Here is a 24,985-nt window from a genome sequence, read left to right on the forward strand (position 1 = left end):
GACAAAGGTCTTGGCAAATTTCCATGGGGTTCTTTTTTCACAGGGATACAGAGCATTTTACTGCTGGTGGTATTAAGCATAAACATCCATCGATTAAACACCACTTATTTTGATAAGTAGCACCAAACCTGTTAATTTAAGGATACATTTCAGGACAGGATCATCCCACGGAAGAAGTTGGCTTTATTTAATAATAAGGTGAGAGACCAGAGCCCCAGTGGAACCTCAGTCTTATGTAGATCCCTGCTCCAGTAACTCAATGAGCATGCAGTAGTCAGGAAAAGCGTACCTCACTTGGGCCTGGCTCTACTAGATAGGAACAGTACGCTAGATAATGGAAGCTGAGTATTGTCTTGTTTGATATCTTTCCAGTATTTAGCCCACGTAGTAAGGGGCCAATCCAATTGAAAGATTTACTATAAAGCAATTAGCTACCTCTTGATATTAGGGACATCAAGACCGTGCCGAAGAGGAGCATGCATTAGGATTTTGCACTGGATTCGGGATGCTTTTTCCCCAAATGAAAGCTATCAACTTTTCCTGTAATCTAATGATCATGGTAACAAGGATAGGGATAGACAATTCCAGAAATGCATAAAACAGTTTAGGGAGAGGGTCCCGTGTTGGCTGAGATTCACAATAGCCAGGAAATGTGCCTTGCATCCCGCGTTCGAGATCCTCACTGCGGGCCTTCCATAAAGTCGGAACCTTTGCTTTATAAGAGAATTCATATGAAAGGGCGAATTTCACCCCTAAGTATTTTAACTGTTCTTTGACTCAAGTAAAAGGGTGATAGCCTTTAAGTCCCTTAAATACCTCTAGGGATTCTGCTATACTCTTCAATGTATAACGCCACTTTGTGGGAGACACCAAAGCAGTCAACGCTTTTACTTGTTAGGTTGTCTCTCAAAGCTTGGGTAAAGGGTTCCATGGACAAGCCTAAAATTACTCAAGAGAGAGGGCAGCCTTGCCGAGTTCCCCTAGTTAAAGTTATCTTTTTGGTGAGCGAGTCATTAACCCACAATATGTTCAGTAGCACTTTGTTATATGACCAATTGATACTGTTGAATGTCTTGTGGGTATTGAGTGCCTTTGAAGGCACCTTCTGGCTGGAAAGATTGCTCCAATCAACTACATTAATCACCCTACAAATGTTATCCTGGATGTTGTGACTCTATAAAGTCTGTCTTATGAAGAGATACAAATGGCGGATGTATGCACATCCACCACAAAGCCAAGACCTCAGCCATAATCTAAAAGTTACATTTGAGATGGGCATTAGTGCCAACAGTCTGATGCGTCCTTCCCTAGCAGTAGAAACCAAATCTTAGTGGATTCCACCATTGACTGCGACATAGACCCAATATCTAAAGTAACATTGAACAGTTTTGCCAAAAGGGATCGGTAGGGGATTCCAAGATGGATTTAAAGGTTTTGTTGAAATGGTTAGGAAAAAAATGTGGTCCTGGAACTTTTCTTCCAGTAGGAAACACATTATAATATCCACTTCTCCAGTGGATACTGGGGCCATCCAGATATTCCCTGTCCTCATAGGAAAGCGTAGGCAGTGATTGAATCTAAATATTGCTGCTGGAGGGATTGGCCAACAGATTCTTCACCCAAAATGTTTCTGAAATAGGATTTGATTATGTCTGTTTTCTTATCTTCCCTATAATGGATAGACTTCTCAGCATCATGCAGGTATGCAATGTGATTGCGCAACCTATGCTTCTGCACCGTAGCAACTAACAAGTGGTTGGCCTTCTCACCTTTGCTGTAATAGGACTGCTTTGTCTGGTAAATTGACGGAGGAAAGTGATCAGTCAAATATGATTTCAAGTGATTCCTGGCATTCCTTAATGCCCAGAGGCCTTTAGGAAACCTGTGTGTTTATGCTTAATCCCACATGTCCTGACTATGCCCTCCATCGATTTATGTATTACTTCTCTCACCTTCAAAAAAAGCTGGCATTCTGCTAATTAGTTCTACTCATAGGACTCTGTTTCCTGCATCCCAGATCATTCTCCAATTCAATTCATCAGAGGCATTTTCTTGGAGTCTGAAAGCCAGGACTCTTAAAAATGTATCCTTCAGTTTCCATGGCTTTTTCTCTGTGGAGGGATGGCTAGAACATGCAACTAGAGAAAGTCCAGGGTATGGTCTGATAAATATCTCTGACCAATGTGTACAGCCAAAACCCATGGTATTAGCTTAGAGGATATAAGCAGCATGTTGATGCTGGAATAGGTCTTGCGAGAAAAACAAGGAATGTGTTCCTTACCTGTAACTCCTGTTCTCCAGCATCTTCCATAGATTTACATGCTGTTTGAATATTCTCTGTCCGCTGGCTCGGAATCCTAAGTAACATTAAAGCAGTTCTCATTTTAATTTGATAAACTGCAGTCACTTTAGTGTACTCTTAGAGTCGTTTTGGGTCACCGTGCCCCATAGCCAATAGGCAGACTCTACTCAATTCCACCCCTGGAGGTCATCTTCAAATTGGCATAGCGCACGTGAAAGTGCCAGGATGAGCCATAAGCGGGGTAGGTGGGAGGGTCGTAAGTGAATCTATGAAAGATACCAATTCTGGAGAACAGAAGTTACATGCGTACAACGTATTCCTCCTCCAGCATTGGATTGTTCATAAATTCACCTGTTTTCATAGATTACAAAGAAGTATACGCAGATGCATACAATGCAAAAAAGGGCAGAGGAAATAGTCTCACCTTCAGGTAAAACTCACCCTATGCAAAAAGACAGTGATGCACTGCTTGGCCGACCCTTGACTTCTCCATGGAATCCCTGTTGATGCAGTAGAATCTTGTGAAACTATGAGCAAACCTCCATTTAGCCGCCCTGCAGCTGTCTAACAGTGAGACACCAGTGAGGAAGGTAGTGCTGGAGTGTTCCCTAGGACAACCAGGGAGCAGCCTGTTAGCCATGTGCTAACAGTAGGAGATGCAAGCAGACATCCATTGGGGGATGGAGAACGTAGACAGCCGCTTGTCCACAGCAATAGGGCTAAAGGCCACAAACAACTGAGATGATGTGCAGAACTGTCTGGTACGGGCTATACAATACTTCATAGTCCACATAACATCCAAGGAAAGTAGCAAATGTTCTACCAGAGAGCCAAAGAAGACAGGCAGGAGCAGCAGCGACTCATTGAGATGGAATGACAAAGGATTCTTGGGCATTGAGGTGGGATTTGTTCATAGAAGGACCTTCTACTTGTGCAACACAAGGTGGGGTGGCCTGTACGACAAAGCTTAGATCTCCCCCACTCTTCTAGCAGAGGTAATAGCGACCAAGAAGGCAAGCTTCCACGACAGAAATGTGATGCTCGCTTTGTGCAAGGGTTCAAAGGGAGGCCCCATTAACTAGGAAATAACAACGTTCAACTGCCAAGCAGGAGCCAGTACTGGAAAGGGAAAGCACAGAAGACTCCCTTGAGGACTTCCGTAATAAGTCTGTGAGATCACAAGGAAGGCATGCTAGTTGTGCAAATATATATTGAGCTCACAAATAGATGGGCTTTAATAGAAGAATGTGCAAGACCACTGTGGGCCAATGACAATAGGTATGGCAGAATGTTATGAGGTTGGAAGCTGAACGAATCAACAGCATTTCCTGTAAACCAAGCCGTGAAATGCTTCTACTTGCTATTATAGCAAGCAACCGTAGAAGGCGCACAAGACTCAGCAAGAATGTCTCTGCCGTCCTGAGGCATGGAGACCTGTCCATATTCTAGGGAAGCAGGAGCCAGGAAATCAGATTGAGGGAGACCGGAACGTGGTGCAGGACCACGCCTTGCTCATGGACAGAAGGTTGAAGACTGGAGGCAGTCTGATGGGACGTGCCGACGAGAGGCTGAGGCGCTCCGAAAACCAGACCTGTCTCAGGCAGGCTGGGTCAATTAAACTCAGTTTGGACTGATAAAAGCATAGAAGACCCTCAGCGATGAGTGGGAATGAAGGGAACACAAAGAATCTTGTTGGTCGACTCCCAGGCTTCTGACTTGGGGGAACCTGCTGGCGAATGCATGCCATTTTGCGTTCTACATGGTGGCACAGAGATCCATCTCCAGAACCATCCACATGCAGAAGATATGCAGAACTTGATTGTGGAGAAATTCCCACTTGTGGTAGGAGTGTAATTGTCTGCAGGGGGAGTCGGGCACAGAATTGTGTATGCCGGAAGATGGAAACAGGGCCAGGAACATCCTCTGTGTGCCAGGGGCCATTTCCAGAGGGATTGAGAATCCTCTGAGAAAACAGGTGAGTGGGTGCTGCCTTGTTCCATACATAAAACATGGTGGCTCTGTTGCCGGTGCATACCCTAACAACCTTCCCCTGAGAAGGTGGCAGAAGGACTTCAGCACCAAGAACATTCCTTGTAGCTCCAGGACGTTGATGTGCAACAACTTGTCTTGTGACCAAAGGCCACTGGTGTGGTAGCTGCTGGTGTGGGATACCCAGTCTTCCAAGAATGCATCGGTGATGACTGTGACCTGCTGGACCAGTGGTTGAAAAGGTGTTCCCTGGGTGAGGTGGGTGAGCATTAACCACAGGGCATTGTGGAAGGGGAGCGTGAGTGACACTTTGTCATCCGAGTCACCAGAGACTTGTTTCCAGAGGGTGTTGTGAGGAGTCAGGAGTGAACCTCGGACACAAGTAGCTATGATTTTGGTTAAAGACTTTTAGTGAAATTAAAAGGGGTTGGGAAAATACCTCTCTGAGCATGTTCTGAGAGGAATTTCCCTAACTAAACCAAAGACTAAGGATCTGTCTGTGTCAGAATGTTCAAAACAAAAACAGTCCAAAGTTCTATTCTGACCCTCACACTATAAACTAAAAGAAGATGGTAATGTCTCTAACCGTGGGTGGCTAAGAAAAGTGTTCACAAAGGAAGAATACATAGCTACAACACAAATGTTCTTCAAGGATAAAGGTCCTTGCTCCAGAGGGTGGCTCCCTTCCCCTGGATTTCTCTTTATTCTCTGGTATTTTCACCAAGAACTGTTCCTAGTGTCCTTCTTGGCCAGCAACAACAAAGGCACGCAAACCCTCTTGTTTTGTACTTTTGTCTCTTTCAGGATTTTTAGTATATTTTTCTGTCAGGATTTTGCTCCTCCTCTTCTGGTTAACACAATCCTTTTCCTAGCCCTGATGTTTCTTCTCAGGACATCTTTGCTCCTGATTAACAAAATAATGTTCCTAGTCGTTATGTTTCTTATCAGGACCACTTGCTCCTGATTAACACAATCCTTTTCCTAGCCCTAGTGTTTCTTCTCAGGAGCTCTTCAGCTCTTGTACATTTCTTTAACTGCCTGGTATACTCTCTTGCCAGGGCTTCTCATATTCACACACTTGTAATTGACTGCTATACCCTCCTGCCAGGGCTTCTGTTCATACATGGTTTCTATTCTCTCCCAACATTGCACATATTATCTTGTCCGGGTTTCCCGTATATTTGCACTGTGTACATTCATATGCTTGTAACGAATTTCCCCATAGTTCAATTCCCCCTTAACAATGAGCTCTTTCATTCTTTCCCTTTCGGTTGCTTTATTTACAATTGCTTGCATTCAGCATGGCTGCCGATGTGCACCGGTGTGCCGGCTGTCTCTGGGTGGACTCACCAGCTCTTGTTGGTGTTCCTGGATTCTCCTGCGGTCAGCCGGTGAAGGTTTTCTGTCCGCTTCCTTCTCGCGACTGCTTCCTCTTGGCTTTCCCATCTCTTGTGGCTTCCACTTGGCTCGTCGGTTTCGTTCCAGGCTCTGGTGCATGAAGCGTTGCTTTCTTGCACCTGCGAAGGCCCAGGAGTCTCTTGCCGGCTCCTGGCATTCCTGCAGAGTGTCCTCCACATGCAGTAACTTCTTCCTCCTTGGTTCACGAGCCACCTGGCTCCACCACACCAGTCTCAGCCACCTTCCAGTTGCTCAAACCTCACAGAGAAACAGAGCGCTCTCCTGCCAGGAGCAGACATCAACTATCTGATTCTGCTCTTCAGATTTCCCGGTCACAGGTGTATATGAGCAACAACTAGAACGCTTGCTGGGTTTGTGGCCTCCTTTGCTCTGCATTGTTCGATCCTTCTTCCTCGTTCCAGTATTTCGGTAATTCTGGGAAAGGTAGTCCACTCTTGACATTTGGCACAAGGAATTTGAATAAACATTCTTAATGGTTTTCAATGACAAGTCAGTCCTGGGTGATTGATAGGTGGAACTGGAGAAGGTGTTTTCACACGTTTTAGAAGGCAAACCAGAGCTGTAAGGTTTCATAGGAGGATGAGTATAAGTGTGACAAGAGGCCATGAGGGTATTAGGTATGGAGAGGTTATCTTCAAGGGAACATTGGGGATACCATGTCTCACCCGATGAAGCATAACTTCTCCCTGGAGGTTGTCTCCCCCATTTGATCCTCCCTCATATAGCTGCCCCCAGGGTCAGGATCAGGTAGCGGCTGCCTTCCGCTGGCCACATGGGAGGAGATCACCACCGGGAAATCAGCGATGACTCCATCAGAGTCATCATTGTGTCTAGGAACTCCTGAATAGGTCTAATTTGAAACCGCCAGTGCTGAATTAGAGGATGTAGGAATGATCATCCCCAAGAGATTCAGACTGATGTGACCTGTACCGAGAGAGCATTTGATTTTTCACAAGATTGGGCTCGACCCTGTTGGCTGACGGGGTAACTGTGCAGGACAGTGTATTCAGTTGTGCTCCCCAGAACAGGATGTGCCCGGAAAGGAGCCAAGCAGGATTTGTTATAATTGATGGAGAATCCTAGCAAGGAAAAACAGCTGATCATTGCTTTTTGTGTGTTTTAGGGTCTGAGGAAAGCACAGGCCAATCGCCAAGCTATGGGTACACATGGACTCCTGAGCGATGGAGGTGAGCCACTGCAGGAGCTAAGTTTATTGGCGAATACTGCAAGTGGTCCGAAATGTGAGGCAGACACCTTTGTGAGTACCTTTTTCTCAGAATTTGCCATTCTATTATACAATAAAGGGTGAGATAAACTCCTATCTTTCCCTATCTTAGTGTGAATGTCCCTGCCTAGCAAACTAAACTAAAGAAGGATGGCCAAGTGTCCAAAAGTCTCTGACCCTCACACTAATACAAACAATACAATAATACAAGAAATGTATGTCAATCTTCGGTTCAACATCCCAGTGCAAAAGTTCAAACATATAAGTTCCAAAGAGCCCTCCTGGTGACCAGGGTTGTATTCGTTCCCCTGGTTCAATGCACTGAAAGAACAGTTCTGATTCAACAAAGTTTCTTTTAGTCCAACACAAAAAGTTCAATTTCTCTCAAGACGACCTTTCCTTGGGTAAAGTACATCTCTTATCTACAAAACAAAACTACATATTATTCTTCACAATTTCCATTTGGCTAAGGCAACTGTATTCCCATAGCACTCTTCAAGACATAGAGCAATTATTAACATATCACACTTCTTCTTCCAACTGGATAACGAAAAAACTTCTTGCAAAGCAACAGTTTGTAAAGAAATCATTATCGAGGTAATACTTCCTTTCTGCCACACCATTTTGCCACCAATATAACGTTTCACATCATCATCTTCTTTCCTGGCCCACTTGCCTGCCAGGACTAACTAGTATAGGTCAGTTTCCTGGTTTACACGCCTATCAGAATAAAACTTCTACATCTACAATTGTTCACAGTGGCAATATGTGTACCTCAGACTCTCCATACCAGTATACATGAAAGAAGAATTGAACAATGGTTGCCCTTTGCCCTTTGTATAGTCTCTTTGCTCTTGGCAATATGGGTTAGAAACTTTCCCTCCCTTGGTATCCTACCAAAGAGGAAGTGAGCCCTTGTACTTCTTTGTTGCTTCTGTACAGCCTTTTGTCTGTGGGTAATGCAGGGTGTAGGTTTCCCCTAATTGGTGTCCCACAAAAGAGGAATTACTCCCTTGTTTCTTATATGCTGTTTCTGTACAACCTCTTGGCTGTGGGTAATGCAGGTTACAGGTTTCCTCTATTTGGTATCCCATACAAGAAGAATTATGCCCGGCTTGCCGCAATGTTACTTGCTTGGTTCGGTACTCAAAATCATCTTTTATTCTTAAATAGTCTCTTTCGAGCGCCTATGTGTTTAGGCCAACTCACCCGATTTACTTGGCATCTCTGTTTCTTGATTACTGGAAGCGGCAGACCTCTCGTGGTCTGCCAGCACTCCTGACAGCGTCCGCTTAACTTCAGTGGACTGGTACTTACACTTCTGAAGCCTCAGCGCTTTGTTGCTTCACCTCGCACTCCAGAGCAATGCCCGTCTGGATGGGAGCACATCTCCCCTTCAGCTGGATTCTTTCTTCTGATGCTGCTTCCTGCTGAAAACACTCTGTATGGCTGTGTTTGCTTCTGCTCTCACTGTAACCTCTGCACTGCAGTATGCTTCAGCTATAACGTTCCCTCCGTCTCTCAGCTGCACTTCATTTATCCATTTAAATGTTTTCCTTTCTTTTCCTTTGTAGCAACTAGACCACTCATTCAGATTAGTTGTGCTTTGAATCTTTACTACCTCTGAGCCCCTCTTCTTCGTCCCATAACTACATGCATTCTGGACCTTGAAGTCCTTACTAGTATTGATAGTAGGCTCTGTTTTACAATAAGCCATCACAATTTCAGGGAGAATGGGGAAATCTAGGTTTAAGAGGTTTACCAGTTTTCCCTGGCATGATCCCCTCGCACATGATCCTCCCACAAAATACCAGCCCCACGGTCAGGATCGGGTAGCAGATGCCTTCCTCTGGCCACATGGGAGGAGGCCCATACTGAGTTTTCAGGGATGAACTCGCAAGGTTAATCACAATACCCTTGGCGCAGTTTCGTGGCCAAAGAGTAGGGCATTGAACTGATACTGTATTCACACCACAGTAAATCCTAGGAATTGCCTGTCATGATGAATAGCAATATGAAAGTGGGCATTCTTCAAATCCAGCGAGAACAATAAATCCCCTTGTTGTAGCTGACCGAGTATGTGTCGTAGTGTGAAAGTCTGGCACTGAATAAACTTGTTCAGAAGAAGGAGGTCCAAAATTGGTATCCAACGGCCTGATATTTTCTTTATGAAAAATGACCTTGAGTAAACGCCTTGACACATTGGACGTGAGGGGAGTACTCTACTTCTCCTTTGAAAAGGAGGGCATGGACTTCGAACCGTAGCAATAAAAGATGCTGCTCTATCTTTGTGGTCGAGGAAATGGGAGAGAAGCCCTCCCACTGAGGTGTGGAAGGGGAGGGGCGGAATCGCGTCCCGATCAGGCCTGTTTACTGGATTGGCCTCTCACCTTGGAGAAACCCAGTCATCGCTGGTTGCCCCTGTAGGACATGGATTTTTCTCAGAAATGATCTATGGAGGCATAGGTGCTGGAACGATACGATTGTGATTGACAGTTTGTCCTGCAGTTACGAATGTCCAGGAAACCAGGATTTTTTAGAATGAAAGCTGAAAGGTGCCCAAAAACCAAGCAGTGTCTATGTCAGTCTTGATGTCCTGGAGGGTATCATATACTTTTTTTCTGAAGAGATTCTCACCATTGAAGGACATGTCAACAATCTTTGCTTGAACATCCAGACCAAAGTTCATTTTATTGAGCCATCACTGGCGCCTCAGAACTATGCCGTTCCCCATCTGACGAAAGCCGGTGTTAGCGGTGAAAACCGCTATGGATATCGCATGGGCTGATGCAGCTTCTCCCTCATGAAGAAGTTTGAAGACTTCTTCTTTCTTGTTGTCCGGCAATAAGTCTAGTATGGCCGTCATCTTACACTACAATTCCCAGTTGTAACAGGACAGGATAGCCAAAGAGTTTGAGGCCTTGATCGTGATGGCAAGTGTGGACACAATACTTCGAAATTCATCTAGTTGTTGCCTTTCCTTGTCTGAAGGCAAAGCACACACAAAGTCGAGGCAGTGGTGATCTTCTGTGGAAATTACAGAATCTTGGGTTGGTTGGGTACATAGGCATTTAGGGGCATTGTCATGTGCCCTGTACTTCTTTTCAAACCTGTACCTTTTAGTAGAGACCATGAACGGGTTCTTCATGGTCGGAAGACTATTCTCTCAGATGTCGTCCAATATAGTAATGGAAACAACAAACTTTTGAGCCTGTTCCCTTGCTCGGTAGGAAGCAGGTCAAACATCTTGGCAGCTCTTGACACAATAGTATGACCTGTCCCAGTTTCATCGGTGGGGGAATCCGTGATGGGCGGGATCATATGATATGATATGATATGATATGGTATTTGTAACGCGCCTATACACAGGTGTTTCAAGGCGCGACGAGGCAGGGAGGGGAGGAACAAGGGGAGACAGACAACGATCCTACTAGGCCAGGTGTCATTCAGATCGCGCAAGTGCAGGGGTGGGGGAGGGGGAAAAGTGCAAGGGGAAGGGGAGGGGGGAAGTGCAGTACAGGTAAGTGGCGTAAAGTAATAAATAAATAGGGCCAGCTGGTGGCAAGTGCAAGGTAAGTGCAGAACAAGTGCTGGGGAAGGGGGGGGGGGCTGTAGGGATACAGAGACAGTCCCGCAGTGCAGAGGGGTTCCAGGGCATCAGTGCAAGTGGAGAGTGGCTGGGCCACAGGACTGAGGCCGTTTAGAGTGGTCCCGTTGCAGGATCAGTGCAGTTTCAGTGAAGAATTAAATTGCTGTTCAGCAGAGGAGAGGGAGAGAGAAAGCAGAAGCAAAGAGGAAGGTTTTGAGGTGCTTCCGGAACCGGAGATGGTTCTCCTCAAGTTTCAGGGAGGCAGGAAGGCTGTTCCAGAGGGAGGCCCCTGCCGCGGAGAGAGATCTACCCCCAGCTCGTTGCTTCGAGAAGCGGCTGACCCTGAGAGAGTTGGAGGCGGATGAGCGAAGGGGTCGGGAAGGAAGATATTTGGGAAGAGAGAGTTGAAGGTATTTAGGACCCAGGCCCCAGAAGGCCTTGTGGACAATGCAGAGGGTTTTGAACTTTATGCTCGCAGCCACAGGGAGCCAGTGTAGAGATTTCAGTCCTGGAGAGATACGGTCCCTGGGCTTGAGGCCAAGGACAAGTCTCGCAGTTCTGTTCTGGATGAGTTGCAGAGGGCGGAGAGTGGAGGCAGGCAGATTAAGATAGAGGCTGTTACAGTAATCCAGCTTCGAGAGAACCAGGGCTCGGGAGACAGTGAGCTTCTGGGGGAAGGAGAGGAAGGGAAGAATACCTCTGAGGAGGTGCAGCTGGTGGTGTGACCTCTTGGCGACGTCAGAAATATGAGGAGAGAAGGAGAGTGTGGAGTCGAAGATGACCCCAAGGTTTTTTGCCTTGCAGGTAGGAGCAGGGAGGGGGCCAAGGGAGGCAGGCCAGAGAGCTGCAGGGAAGGAGGGAGTGGGAGTACCGATGAGTAGAATCTCAGTCTTACTGGCATTAAGGCAGAGGTCATTGGCGGCACACCATTCTTGGATAGCAGACAGACAGTCAGAGATGAGGGAAGGAGAGGGGGAGGCTGAGGGTAGCCTGAAAATGAGCTGGGTATCGTCCGCATAGCACTGGAAATTAGGGCAGAGAGCGGCGATGCGGTGGGCAAGGAGTGCCAGATACTGGTTGAACAGCCAGGGAGAGAGATTAGATCCCTGGGGGACACCACAGGTGGAGAAAAAGATGTCGGAGAGGAAGGACCCCAGTTGGACCTGGGAGGGTCGATTTGAAAGGAAAGAGGTCAGCCACGCCAGAGCCTGACCAGTGATACCCAGGTTTTCCCGGAGACGGTTGAGCAGGATGGCATGGTTGACAGTGTCAAAGGCAGAGGAGAGATCGAGCAGAATGAGAACACACGGAGTGTTGGAATCGAGGTTCAAGAGCAGGTCTTCACGGATGTTCAGGAGAGCAGTTTCCGTGCTTCTGGCAGCTCTGAAGCCAGATTGATGGTCATGAAGACTACCAACAGATTCAGCATGGAGGTTAAGCTGGGAGATGGCCAGTTTCTCCAGGAGCTTGCCCAGGAAGGGAGTGATGGAGATAGGGCGATAGTTGGCCGGGCAGGAGGGGTCGGAAGTGGGTTTCTTGAGAAGAGGGTGCACAAGGGAGTGCTTGAGGTGGGAAGGGAAGACTCCAGAGGCGAAGGAGTGGTTGCAAAAGTCAGCCAGGGCAGGAGCCAGGGAGTCGATGTGGTCCTTGATAGTTTTGGAGGAACAGGGGTGAACCTGTTTAGACGAGACTTTCATTGATCGGACTTGTCTGGAAACCTCGTCAGCAGAGAAAGGTGGAAAGGCAGAGAAAGAGGGAGGAGGGGTGACCGCAGAAGGGCCAGAGGAAGAGCCGGGTAGGGAGGGGGGGAGGTGAAAGGAGGAGAGCGAGGACAGGATGTCCTGAGTTTTAGAGATGAAGTGAGAGGCCAGTGCAGTGCAGAGGGCCTGGGAGGGGACAGGAGAGGTAGAGACTGCAGCAGGGTTGGCCAGCTCCTTGCAGATTTTAAAGAGTTCGGCGGAGTTGTTTGATGCCGCAGAGATGCGGGCTTGGATAAGGGCTCTCTTCTTGGTGAGAACGGAGAGCCGGTACTGCCTTTGGAGCAGGCGGCAGGCCAGTTTGTCAAAGGATGAACATGAAGCACGCCATTTCCTCTCTGCAACCCTGCACTTGCGTTTTAGGGTGACGAGATCCGAGTCATACCAGGAGTTACATTTGGCTTTGGGCTTCAGGCGGATTCTCATGACGGGGGCAAGGATATCAAGAGTAACAGATATAGCAGAGTGGAGCATGGAGAGGGCTGTGTCAGGGTGGGAGTCAGCCGAAGGGGCAGGGGGGGGCGAGAAGGTAGCAGCGAAAGCCTCAACTGACACACGCTTCATGGGTCGGATGACCGAGAAGGTGGGTGGCAGTGAAGAGGGTGGCTTTGCCTGTGGGGTAGGGAGGGTGAGGTGGGAGGATAGGAGAAAGTGATCACTCCAGGAGAGAGGAGTGGAGAGAGGGACGGAGAGGGGAAGGTCAGAAGAGATCAGAGCATCAAGAGTGTGCCCAGCAGAATGAGTAGGCCCAGACGGGAGAATAGAGAGTGAGAGAGAGTCGCAGAGGTCACGAAAGAGACCAGTGGGGGGACTGGAGGCATCAAGGTGGATGTTGAAGTCGCCAAGAAAGAGGAGTTGAGTGGTTGAGGACAGGAGTGAGGAGGAGAGGTCAGCCCACTCAGAGAGGAAGGAGGAAATATGACCAGGTGGCCGATAGATAGTAGCCACGGTAAGGGAATGGCTGGGGGGGAGAGAGAGAGTCGGCAGACAAGACATTCAAAAGAGGAGTAGGTCTGCGTAGGAGTGACAGTGGCAGGAATCCACTCAGGGAAGATAAGGGCAACACCACCCCCTGCACGGTTAGGCCTGGGCATGGAGAGGATCTTGTAACCGTCAGGTAGGAGTGTGTCAAAGCTGGTGGCAGAGCTGGCTGTGAACCATGTCTCAGTGAGACAAAGGACGTTGAGGTCCAGTTCCTCAAGAAGGTGACAGATATCGGAGGAGTGCTTGATGGCAGAGCGAGTGTTTAGAGTGGCAATGTGGAGAAGGCTGCCATCCTTGAAGAACTTCCGGGGAGGGGTACAGATCAGAGGTACGCCCTGCGGAGGTATTGAAGAAGGAGGTGAAGAAGGAGCACGAGAGGGGGCAGGGAGGGTGGGTAGAGGCAAGGTAGCCAAGGATAGGGGAGGGGGGACAGCAGGAGAGGAGAGGAAGTTGATGAGGTGTGGGAAGCGTCTATCGAAGAGGTGAAGGTTGGCCTGAGGGCCTTGGACCAGGACGGTCCCATTAGCGTAGACATTAATGATGGCCTTAGAGGAGCGGAAGGGGGCCAAGAGGACATCCCAACGGGTGCCACCATTAATGGGAGAGGAGGAGAAAGGAGAGAGCACAGAGACCATATGAAGGGTCCATAGGTCAGGCGAAGGCACGAAAAAGAGGATGTCAGTGAGAGTTTCCTTAGAGCAGGCATTAGTGTAGGTGTCAGCGATAGGGAGGCCTGGGTTGGAGACCAGGATGTCCTTCTTAAACTTTTTCCTACCAGATTTAGTGAGGAGAGCAGGATAGTCAATGGAGAAGCAGTTAGAGAAGATAGGCGAGACAGAGAGCACCATGGGGTAGGAGGGAGGGGGGGGAGACAGACGAAACGAGAGCACGCAGACAGGAAGTGAGCGGCAAGCACAAGTTACCACAATTAGAGCAAACAAAACAAAAACAGTAAAGCGTATTAGGTACCGAGCCACCTAAGTTTGAGAATCCTGCGAGGGGAGAAAAGCACCCTAGTATACCACAGTTCAGAGCAGAAACAGTAATGCGTATTAGGTACCGGGCCACCTAAGTTTGAGAATCCTGCGAGGGGAGAAAAGCACCCTAGTATACCACAGTTCAGAGCAAACAGTAATGCGTATTAGGTACCGGGCCACCTAAGTTTGAGAATCCTGCGAGGGGAGAAAAGCACCCTAGTATACCACAGTTCAGAGCAAACAGTAATGCGTATTAGGTACCGGGCCACCTACGTTTGAGAATCCTGTGAGGGGAGAAAAGCACCCTAGTATACCTCAACTGTGAATACAGTGGGACAAGGTCCCATGCGGATGTAACCAGGAGTAGGAGGGGTGGGCCGGGGAACGGAGAACAGGTGGAACTGGCGCCTGGCGTCCCCTGCGGACACCTGCAGACACACAGGGAGCCGCACTGTAGGAGTCGCCCTTGGCCTGGGGCCCTTAGCCGCGGGGGCTGCCGGGCAGAGGGCTGCCCAGGAGGGGGGGAGGTTATAGGCAGAGGGAGAGGGTAGGGGGGGGGTGTGGGCGTGCAGGGAGGCGGGGAGGGCGAGGAAGACCAGGAAGTGGGAGGGGGGAGCAGGAGCAGGCCAAACACTGCGCTAGGAGCGCGAGGCAAACAATTTAAATATTTTTTACAATAAAGACACTCACGGAGGCCCAGGCAGGGCTTCCCAGGCCTGCTGTTCCCCTCAGGCCACCGGCGATCGCTCTCCACGCTCAGCTGGAGAAAAGAAGCGAGCGGGGGGAACGGCCATTGAGTAGGCCAGAGGGGAGGCAGGCACACAGCCAATCAGAGGGGGGGGTGGGCGTGCAGGGAGGCGGGGAGGGCGAGGAAGACCAGGAAGTGGGAGGGGGGAGCAGGAGCAGGCCAAACACCGCGCTAGGAGCGCGAGGCAAACAATTTAAATATTTTTTACAATAAAGACACTCACGGAGGCCCAGGCAGGGCTTCCCAGGCCTGCTGTTCCCCTCAGGCCACCGGCGACCGCTCTCCACGCTCAGCTGGAGAAAAGAAGCGAGCGGGGGGAACGGCCGTCGAGTAGGCCAGAGGGGAGGCAGGCACACAGCCAATCAGAGGAGGGGGTGGGCGTGCAGGGAGGCGGGGAGGGCGAGGAAGACCAGGAAGTGGGAGGGGGGAGCAGGAGCAGGCCAAACACCGCGCTAGGAGCGCGAGGCAAACAATCAGGTTCATCATCCACCACGACCACGTCGCCTAACTTATCTGTGGTAGCAAGGTGAGTGGATGTGCCCTTTTGAGAGTCTTCATCTTCTGATTCAGACTCTGAGAGCTCTGCAGGCAGAGATGGGGCCACCAGAGAGATGTGGCATCTAGGCTGGGCAGGATGCAGATCCGGTGCAAAAGGAATGGTTGGAATGACTGGGACTCTGGGCTGCATCTCTGAAACCACTGGCTGCAAAATGGGCAAGCTATCCATCGATAGATAGTGAGCTTTCTGTTGACTGGAAGCGGGTTTCAGCTGAGGAGTAGTAGGTGCACAAGATGACTGCAGAAGAGGCTAAGCGGGAGGCAGTGACAAGAGACCTTTCTCCTCCACAACATTGGAAAAAACACTTTCCGGGCCCTCATAATGGGAATTGATGACATGTTCCAAAATGTCCTCTGGAGCCACATGGGAATGACCTGAAATAGCAGGGGGGATGAAAGGCGCAAATATGAACAACGGTTGCTTCCGTGGTTGAGCGATAGTATTGGTAGACGGCATTGAGACTGCCAAAGATTTAGTCACAAATGAGATTATCATTGATTTCAACGGGGTTCTTGTAGTCTATGAAGTTACCATGGACGTAGACATTGGGCCTCATTACAGGTCCGGCAATTATCGTGCCGGTGCTACCAGCAGGTTGCCGGCAGACCCGTAATTATTTACCGGTGCCTGACTTTACTGCAACACCAGGGGATTACAACCTCGACGGTCCGGGAAGTCAGGCACCGGCAAGTTGCAACGGTGCCCGTGCTTCTGTGACAGCTTTGCCTACCGTGACCACTGTTGCTGGCAGTGTCAGACCTGTCGACACAGCAACTCCTGCAGGAAAACCTATAGTGTGCCGGTCCAGAAACAACGGTGCCAGTAAGCTTACCAGCACTGTTGTTTCCGGACTGGCACACATAATGAGACCCCTTGTCTTAATCATCAGCAGGACTATCACCAATAGAGTGGAAAATAACGCAGTTGTCAACGGAGTGGTGGACGAGATCATTGGCAGAGTGGTGGACAAAGACTTGTGTTTATGGGCCATCGACAAGGACGATACTGACAGAATCATCGGCTGAGTATGCTTTGTCAAAGAATGTTTTATGGACAAAGGATGAGCCATTGATGTTGAAGGGGTCGTTGACAAAGCCGTTACCATGACCTTTGTTGACCCAGGCTGCTTATGGGAGGATTTTGGTGGTACAACTGCCTTTTCTGGGGCAGTCAGAGCATGGGTGGACTGCCCTTTCTTTACCCTTTTCCCACAGGCAGCCTCCACGTGGGATCTCAACCTCTTAGAAGAGGAAGAACGTACCTGGGGCCTACTGTGGCAGAGTTCAAGCATGACTCCTGACAGAAGTTGAATCCGAGGCAACAGTCCCCTCATCCTACAAAGCCACTAACCTTCTGTGTCGATCCTTGAGGGCTTTGTTAGCCAACCAGTGGCTGATAGAACACAAGTTAACGCTGTGACTGGGATACAGGAAATATAAGAATTCTTCAAGCTGAACCGCAACATATTTGTTAGATGGCAGGTGGAACACACCTTGAAAAGGCTTTTCATAGTCTTTGGATCAGCCATAGTGGGTTAAGGAACCAACTTTCCTAATCCTGAGGTAATGAGTACAGCCCTACAGGGGAGTACTAGCTGGACATAGGGTGTCCTGTATCCCCAAGAAATAAAGTACTTATCCCAGCTTTCCTGTGAAGTAAAAATTGTTGGTATTCCTTCAATATTATAGAGAAAAACGTTGACTGAAGAAGAGAACTTTTAGAGGACTCCCATCACTAGAACATGCAGTAGAAACATCTCTAGGGGAGAGACTGTCTTTTTGCTATGGTGCGAGATGACCCTGAAGGACTCTAAGAGAACACTAAAGTGACTGCAGTTTTTCAAATTTAAATGAAAACTGCTTTAATGTTACTGAGGTTTCCCAGCCTGAGGACAGAGAATATTCAAACAGCATGTGAATCCATAAGGGATCCAATACTGGAGAATAGTCAATGTAAACTCTCGCGTCGATCAAAGAATAGCCAGGCTTCAATAATCGAGAGGTCCCTAATAATCTTGGCCAACGCATGCTGGCATTCTATTGAACTGAGAAGGATCTAAGGTTTTGTCTGCCGTCACTCTAGAACCAAACTAAACCCCCCCCCTATTTAACAAATGGATGCTATTAATGGGATCTTCTTTGAAATTCTGGGCATAAATTAATATCAGGGTAAAGATTTGTCTGTTGAGGACTCCCTTTACCATTATATATCTGCCCATTGGATCTCATCACATTTCCTTTTTAACAAATTGTGATCCATACCTGAACAGAATCACCACTCCTCTTTTCTTTGATTCACTTGACATGATGTTACTTGACCTTATAGGAGAGTTTGATCTAGCGGATCACTCCATTTGGGCTGCCACAAGACTCAGCCTCTATCTCTAGATAGGCTTCTTATTGGGTTCGCTTGTTTTTATAAAATCGAATAGCCAGAGATTACCATGAGGTTGTCATGGCTCAGGGCTATGACTTAGAGTGTGGGATACCGCAGGAGCTGGAGAAAACAAAACGTGAGGGAGAGGGGTGCAGAAAGGGAGGGGTGGGGACAAAACAAGCGACTATTGTATTAGGCCAGAGGACATTTCAGATAGTGCTTGAGGGGGTGGGGAACAAATAAGGGTAGTGGGGAGGAGACAGACAAGGTTGCTATAATACTAGACCCAGGGACAATTCGGATAGAGTAAGTGCATAGAAGAAAGCATGGGCGTAATTTTAGGGGGGGGCAGGGATGTTTGCCCCCCCCCCCAACTTTCATGGCACACCATTTTGTCTCCATTCATTTGGCCGGGGCAACTTTTCTTCAGATTTCATGCCCCCCCCACCATTTTCAGCAAAGTTACTCCACTGGAAGAAAGTAAGGGGAGGAGGGGATGAGATAGGAAAAGGGAGAAAGGGAAAGGAGGAGAGACCAGAGAGTAAGCAGTCAAAAAGAGTGGAGAAGCAAGAGGGGAGAGAGAATACAATTGCAGAAGGCAGTAGTAACACATAATGTTGCAAACCTGGATACAAGATGAAGATGGGAACAGCATGATTCAGGCACACCATGAGAAAGGGTGACGCACCGCGAATCAATGAAGTCCATAAAAAACAAATCCAGCATTGGCCACAAGACGGTGATGGTGAAACCAGAATGTATCTGGACAGACACTTGCACAAGTAGGCTGGAAGGGGGAACAGGGTAGAAGAATCAAGCAAAACAGACAACACCTGTGTGCAAGAAGGGGGGGCACAAGGGAACATTACGGGGGGACCAGAGGGGTGGGGATGGCCTGTGGGGACAGAGGGAGTAAACACATATTGGTGCATGCTTACCTGCATCTGAGCAAGGGTTTGGGCCGTGGATCCTCCTGGTCGGAACAGGTTCAAACAGAAATTGCCCTTTTCTTTGACTGCCCTTCGCTTCGGATGCCCGGGCTAGAGACGCCCTTGATCTAAGAGTTAAGAGCAGGAAGGAAGAGGCAGGGCTAAGAAGGTGGGCGGTGTTTAGGCCAGGTGACTAGATCCACTTGCACCTGCTCCCCATCTGCAAAGGAAAAGAGGCTGGAGGGCTCCTTAAGTAGGGAAAAAGAGCGGCAACCAGGAAGGCACCAGGTGGGTAGGTCTTGCTAAGTGGGGAAAAAGAGCGGCAACCAGGAAGGCACCAGGTTGGTGGGGTTTAGGCCAGGTGACCAAGATCCACTTGCACCTGTTGTTGGATTCCTGGCTCAAACAACCCAAGCCTTATACTTTGTCTCCAGGTAGTTGCAACATCACAATGGAAGAGGGGGTGGTGCTTGTGCAGGCCGTGCGTGTGAAAGGTGTTGGGTGTTGGCGCCTTTTCCCTAATGCAACCGGGAAGGCTACGGCTACAGCGTGCAGGGGTCTGTGGCAGGCTCTGCAGGGATTGGTCTGGCATCCCGCTGCAAAGGCACGCCTGATAACCCGTTTGAAGGAGCTGTGGTGAAAGCTGAAGGGCGGAGGGCACAGTGCGACGGCAGTGGCTGGCAAAGTCTCTCTGGGTTAATCTCATCACTAAAAGGTTGTGATTTGCCCAAGGGCCCATTCGCAAACGTTTTTATCAACAATTAAGCATTTTGATGATGGACTGTCAATATAGACATATGCCACCAACGACAAAGACGTCAGTGGGGTGTGCTTAGGGTTTATGTCTCTTGTTTACTGATATTTTAAGCCCTTGAGGTTGGTATAATGCTCAAGTATGGGATGCTTTACTGGTCCTGCTATTCTGTGATTATGATTGTAACACAGCTGTTATGGTTTGCCCAGGAAGACGAAGTCCCAGCCAGGAAAAAAGCTTACCATCTGATTTATTTACAGAGCTCCACATCTCAACAGTAGTGGCAACCACTGTACTTTAAACATACATATTCTTTGTCCTTTATCGCATCACATGTAGCAGGCATTGGAAATGATGTTCAGTTAGGATTGCAACTGCTTAAATGTAAAGGCATTGCAAGATGTGCAGTCAAAAGCAAATCATTGCTATATTGGCAATACAATGAGGAATATATATACTTCTCAAGTCAATGAGGCCAATCCACAACCACCTGTGGACGCAGAGGTGTGAGGGAATTGTCCTCTTGTACCTCTTTACCCACAGTTGTCACATGTGGGTATAGAGGTATGAGGCAGGGCAAGATTCCCTCGCATCTCTGCATACACACAGATGGTTGTAGATTGGCCCCATTGATTTCAGAAATAGAGCTGTTCCTCGTTGTATTGCCAATATCCTTACAGTTGGCACCTGTAATTCAGGAAGAGCGGGGGCTTACGAACGGAAGAAGCGAATTCCATGCATATTCAAGTATCAGCCATGTTTCCGACACTGAAACATGCACTGGATCACTGGCACCACGTGGGTAGTGGGGCGGGTTTACACCTTAACCTTGTGTAGTCCGTGAATCTATTTGTAGTGTCAGACGTTTAGAGGCCCGTCATTGCAAAAGCTCTTTAAAATAATACAAAATATAAAAATGCTCATGTGAAGCATGCACGTTTCTATTGTGGGCAGTGTAATTCTGCCAGGTACCAGAAATGACACGCCTGTACGCTTTTTTCCTGTCTGTGACATAGTACCCCTGGCACATTCCAGGGAATGAGGGCAAGCGCTGGCACATTTGCAAGAAAATGCCTCTGTGAATCACGAATACATTTGCAACTATGCCAGTGCCTCCCCCAGCAGGCCCCCTAACATGCCCCAGCAGGCACGCTGCTTTACAGCAGTGAATTTGCATGCACAACAATGTCTATTGCCAGATTCACATTTTTAAGAAGCAGAGTCACTTGGTTGCGTCCTATACATGCATAAGCATAGAAAACAAATCCGTAAATGTGCAAATGTAACATCAGGTGCACTATACAGGAACCTAGAATTAGACAAATCTGCTGCATCGTTTATACCCATGTCTTAGTAACCTCCAGCGATGCTCGCAGCACAGGGCCAATGCTACATGCCTGTGGTCTGACATCGCTTCCAAGATGTCTAAAATATTGCTGACATCCCTGTCTTAGGCTAAGGGTAGGGTAGTTCTCAAAGGGAGCAATCAAGATGTAGCAAATCTGCATGGGGATAGCGTGGCCGTAAAGAATCTTTGAACTATTGATGTTAAGGATATCAGATAAATACACACCACATCTGGAGAAAGAAATGTCGAATGATAATGCCAGGGACATTAACACTATATTCATCTTACATGTAGTTCTGCCTTTGATCCAAGTTTGAACTCTATCGCTCACTAACAGGACATATTGTGCAAAACAAAAGCAGATATCAAATAAAAAGTCAAAGTGTATCTATTCTACTCCTTTTGTTAAATTCTGAAAAGGTTAGGTACTGAAAAAAATGATGAAAAACGCAGATGTATGTGGCATCACCAATCAATTGCTTTGTAAGAACACAAGTTACAAAGCAAGAAAATACACAGAAAAAAGTAATGAGTGACGATCTCTTTGATGTTCGGCCACCGGAGCTCGGGAGTAAATAGGCTCTTTTTGAAGGTACAATATCCCATTATCCTACATACCCATTGGGCACCTAAAGCTTGGACAATGCATCGCCACCATGGAATGTATAACTAGATGGCTATACCTTTTAGGGACCGCCACATTAGGTACCTGCATGCGAAAATCTAACAAATGAAAACATAGACACACAGGAAAAGCATTCGCATGGCTATTTGGATTTAAAACCAAGTGTGCCAAATGTATCAAGCAAACCCATTTTATCAGTGTGAATTCAACCTTGTAGTCTGAAATTCAGCTGGGGCTTTAGGGGTCGTTCCACAAATTACCTTGATAAATTCAATGTAGTCTTCATAACGTTGTTTTGGTGGTGCAATGTAATTGCCACTCGGAGAAAATGAATAGCGAGGGTCTTCAATGATGTCCTCATTATAAAAATCTGCAAGAGTGGTCAGTAAGAGACGCCTGTCCCAGTCGTCAGTCACTCTGCCACCATAGTTGCATTCACCAGTCAGATATGTTATAGCTTCAAATGGCACATGGTCATACTCATTGATGAACAACTGCAATGGAAAAAGAAAAAATAGTACATCCTGGACTTTATAATTTACTTAAAACAATGCATAACTGTACTTGACAGTTTTAGACACATTTGGTGCAGATGAACAGCAATTACAGAGGTTATGAGATGGAAAATAAGCACAGACAGGAGGGTGAATGCTAAGAAGGATCCTTGTAAGGAAGTAACACAAAAGAGTAAGAATGGAAATAGGAATAAAAATTAGGGTGACCAATGAAAAACAGGGAATTGAAGAAAGGGAAATGAAGGAAGTGTAGAGCGTGACAGAAGGAGTGGTGAAGAATTACATGTAAAGCAAGGCATACACATAACATTGACAGTAATGGAATCATAGAAGGAGACAAAGAAAGGCAATTAAGTACCCGGATAAGTAATAGGTGAAGAACTATGGAAAAGAAAAAGGTGAAAAGATGCTGAGATTAGGAGTAGAGTGTATAGACATGGAGAAGGGGGAGACATGAGAAGTAGATAAAAAGAGACATTACCTTCAGTTGTTACAACCTGTCCCTTGGCACCACTACCTCTTGATGTTACACCTCCTCCAATTCTTCACCCTCATCCACATATTACCATCTCATGCAACTCTTCATCACGTGCACCAGATATTCCCACCTCCTCCAGCCTTTCATCACATCCTCCAGATATCTCTACCTTTTCCATCCCTTTATCACATCATCCAACTCTGCACAACCTCATCCAGATAGCGCCACACCTCCAGACTTCTCTTTTCTTTCTCGCCTCTAACAACCCCCACTTCTTAATTTTCTTTATAACATTCCAGAATCCTCCAACTGGTAATCACAATCTGCTCCAACAACCCATATGGGGCAGTCATCCCTCTTGGATAGGGCTTCCTTCCAGTATGTGGACCTGGGTAGTGGGGGCTGGTCTGAGCTGTGTTTTGGCCATGCTGTTTTTGTCATATGTGCTGTTAGGGAGCTGGTCTATACCTATTTCAAGGCAAGATGCTATTTTGGATCTTAAACTGGTCTATATACATGACCTTCAAACCACTTGTCAACCCTCTGTGATTGTTTGCTGCATACTGGATCCCCCAGTCCTTGGGGTGCGAACCAGAAGTAAGGGAAATTCTTGGTGAGCCACAGGAGCTGTTTGTTGGTGGCAACCTCCTTCCCACCATCTGAGGAAAAGTAACACTGTATCTGCTGTGGGCGAGGAGCACAGGGTGGGAAGACAAGGAATGCTTGGCTTGGAACATCTGCAATCCGTCTGGGTGAGTGTAATTTCAAGAAATGTGTTCTGCAATTTTAACTATATGGGATGGTCTTTAAAAGTTATCTGGGGAAATGCATTAAAAATCTCGCTGGTGACCTCTAGAAAATGCAACTTTTAATGAGAATGTATTACTTCCTGCACTGAGGTTTTGATCCGGCTAGGTGTTTGGAAAGACTCTCCAGGAGAACTACTATTATATGCCAACAACCAGTGAGCTTGGCTTTTAGGGATAAACTGTTCTGCTGGACTGTTGTACTGGATCGACCCCAGGACTGATTTGAGTTGAGGGAATGTGACTGGTCCCTGCCAAGTGACTGGAACCGCAGAATAGTGATCAGTGGATACTCCCGATTTCGCGCCTGCGCCCACCATCCATTGGCTGGTGGAGGCATCTGGCCACCTGAGCCACTCCTCTGGTGGCCCGTAGAGCCAGACAGGAGACCTTGTCACACTACCTTTGACCAGTTCACGTGCTTGGCAATCATGCTTATTCAGACAGCTTTTGACACTGCAATAACATTTAATCAGATTATTATGTGACACGTAAATGACATACATATACGACTCACCATTACGGCTTGTCCTCCCTATAAAAACCTCATAATTAGTAAAACAACTCAATGCATTACCTGGAGCTGTCTGATACTAATACGCAAGTCAGACTCGTTGAATCCATATGGGATGTTCCAGCCCAGGGGACCAAATTTCTTCCTCTCCTGCACTAATGCGTGGAAAAAGCAAACCCCATAGAGCAGCTTCTCCCATATCTGAAAGAAAAAAAAAACAAATATGGTATGTACTTAGCATTTGTTCACATTTCTTTTTTATTCAACAATTACTTTATGTCATTTGTCAATGATCTTTAGAGAACGAAAAGAGGAACTTCAAAAAGCCCTCATGTTAATAAGAAAAGGCAATTATTGGAGTTCCAGCAAAGGTATATTCAGGCCATAAGTTAATGCTCATATGCCATTGGTATTAAGGGATCTAAAGTGTTGCCCTATAAAAAGAAAGCTTTTTATTCAAGACTCCCTCCAATATGAGAGGACATATTTTACTCCATGGTATAGTATTTTTCGTTATTACAGGATTACATATGCTGCCCAGCTTTCAGTTCCCTCCTGGCTCCTGGGAGGACGTGTCGGGCAGCATGATCCATAGAGGATAGGAACACAATGAGGTTATGGACTTTAGCAACGGAATGGTGCACTTTCACTCTTTTTGCACTTGACCTGCTATCTCCACCGATTGTTAGTATGTATGCCTGTATTCCATTTATAGAACAGAAAATGTACTTTAATCTAGGTTTATAAACAACCACATCTGTAATTCACAACAGAAAGGAAGAACATTTGAGTTTGCTCAAAGGAGGAAAGGAAGTGGTCTCCAGAGCAAAAGGGTCACGGATGAAAAGGATCTGTCTTCTAGACGGGAGAACTTAAAACAATGTTCATCCAGCAGTGAAGCGCCTGCTGAATAAAGGGTTCTATATGGCAGATATTGAACCGGATAAGAAGAAAGGAAAGGGAAATGGCGTAAAAGGAACGATGCACCATGCATAAAACTTTAAATGGGGTACGATGTTTTATAGAGAGCCAATGAAGTTTGTGCAGAATAGGTGGCCCAAGGACTCATCGGGTTGGAGAGAAACTTATCT

General features: G+C 47.3%; 1 protein-coding gene across 1 annotated transcript in view; it reads right to left on the minus strand.

The window, feature by feature from the left end:
* Positions 1-24,985, minus strand: part of DNAH12 (dynein axonemal heavy chain 12) — a 3,791,933-nt gene that overhangs the window by 410,146 nt on the left and 3,356,802 nt on the right. Inside the window, exons 66-67 of the mRNA XM_069643677.1 lie at positions 23,958-24,095; positions 21,842-22,075 (exon numbers count right to left, since the gene is read on the minus strand). Of these exons, the coding sequence (XP_069499778.1) occupies positions 21,842-22,075; positions 23,958-24,095 (372 nt within the window). The remainder of the gene's footprint in view (positions 1-21,841; positions 22,076-23,957; positions 24,096-24,985) is intronic.

This window comes from Ambystoma mexicanum, chromosome 2p, assembly GCF_040938575.1.
Source record: "Ambystoma mexicanum isolate Mex_15411 chromosome 2p, UKY_AmexF1_1, whole genome shotgun sequence".
Classification (NCBI taxonomy): Eukaryota; Metazoa; Chordata; class Amphibia; order Caudata; family Ambystomatidae; genus Ambystoma; species Ambystoma mexicanum.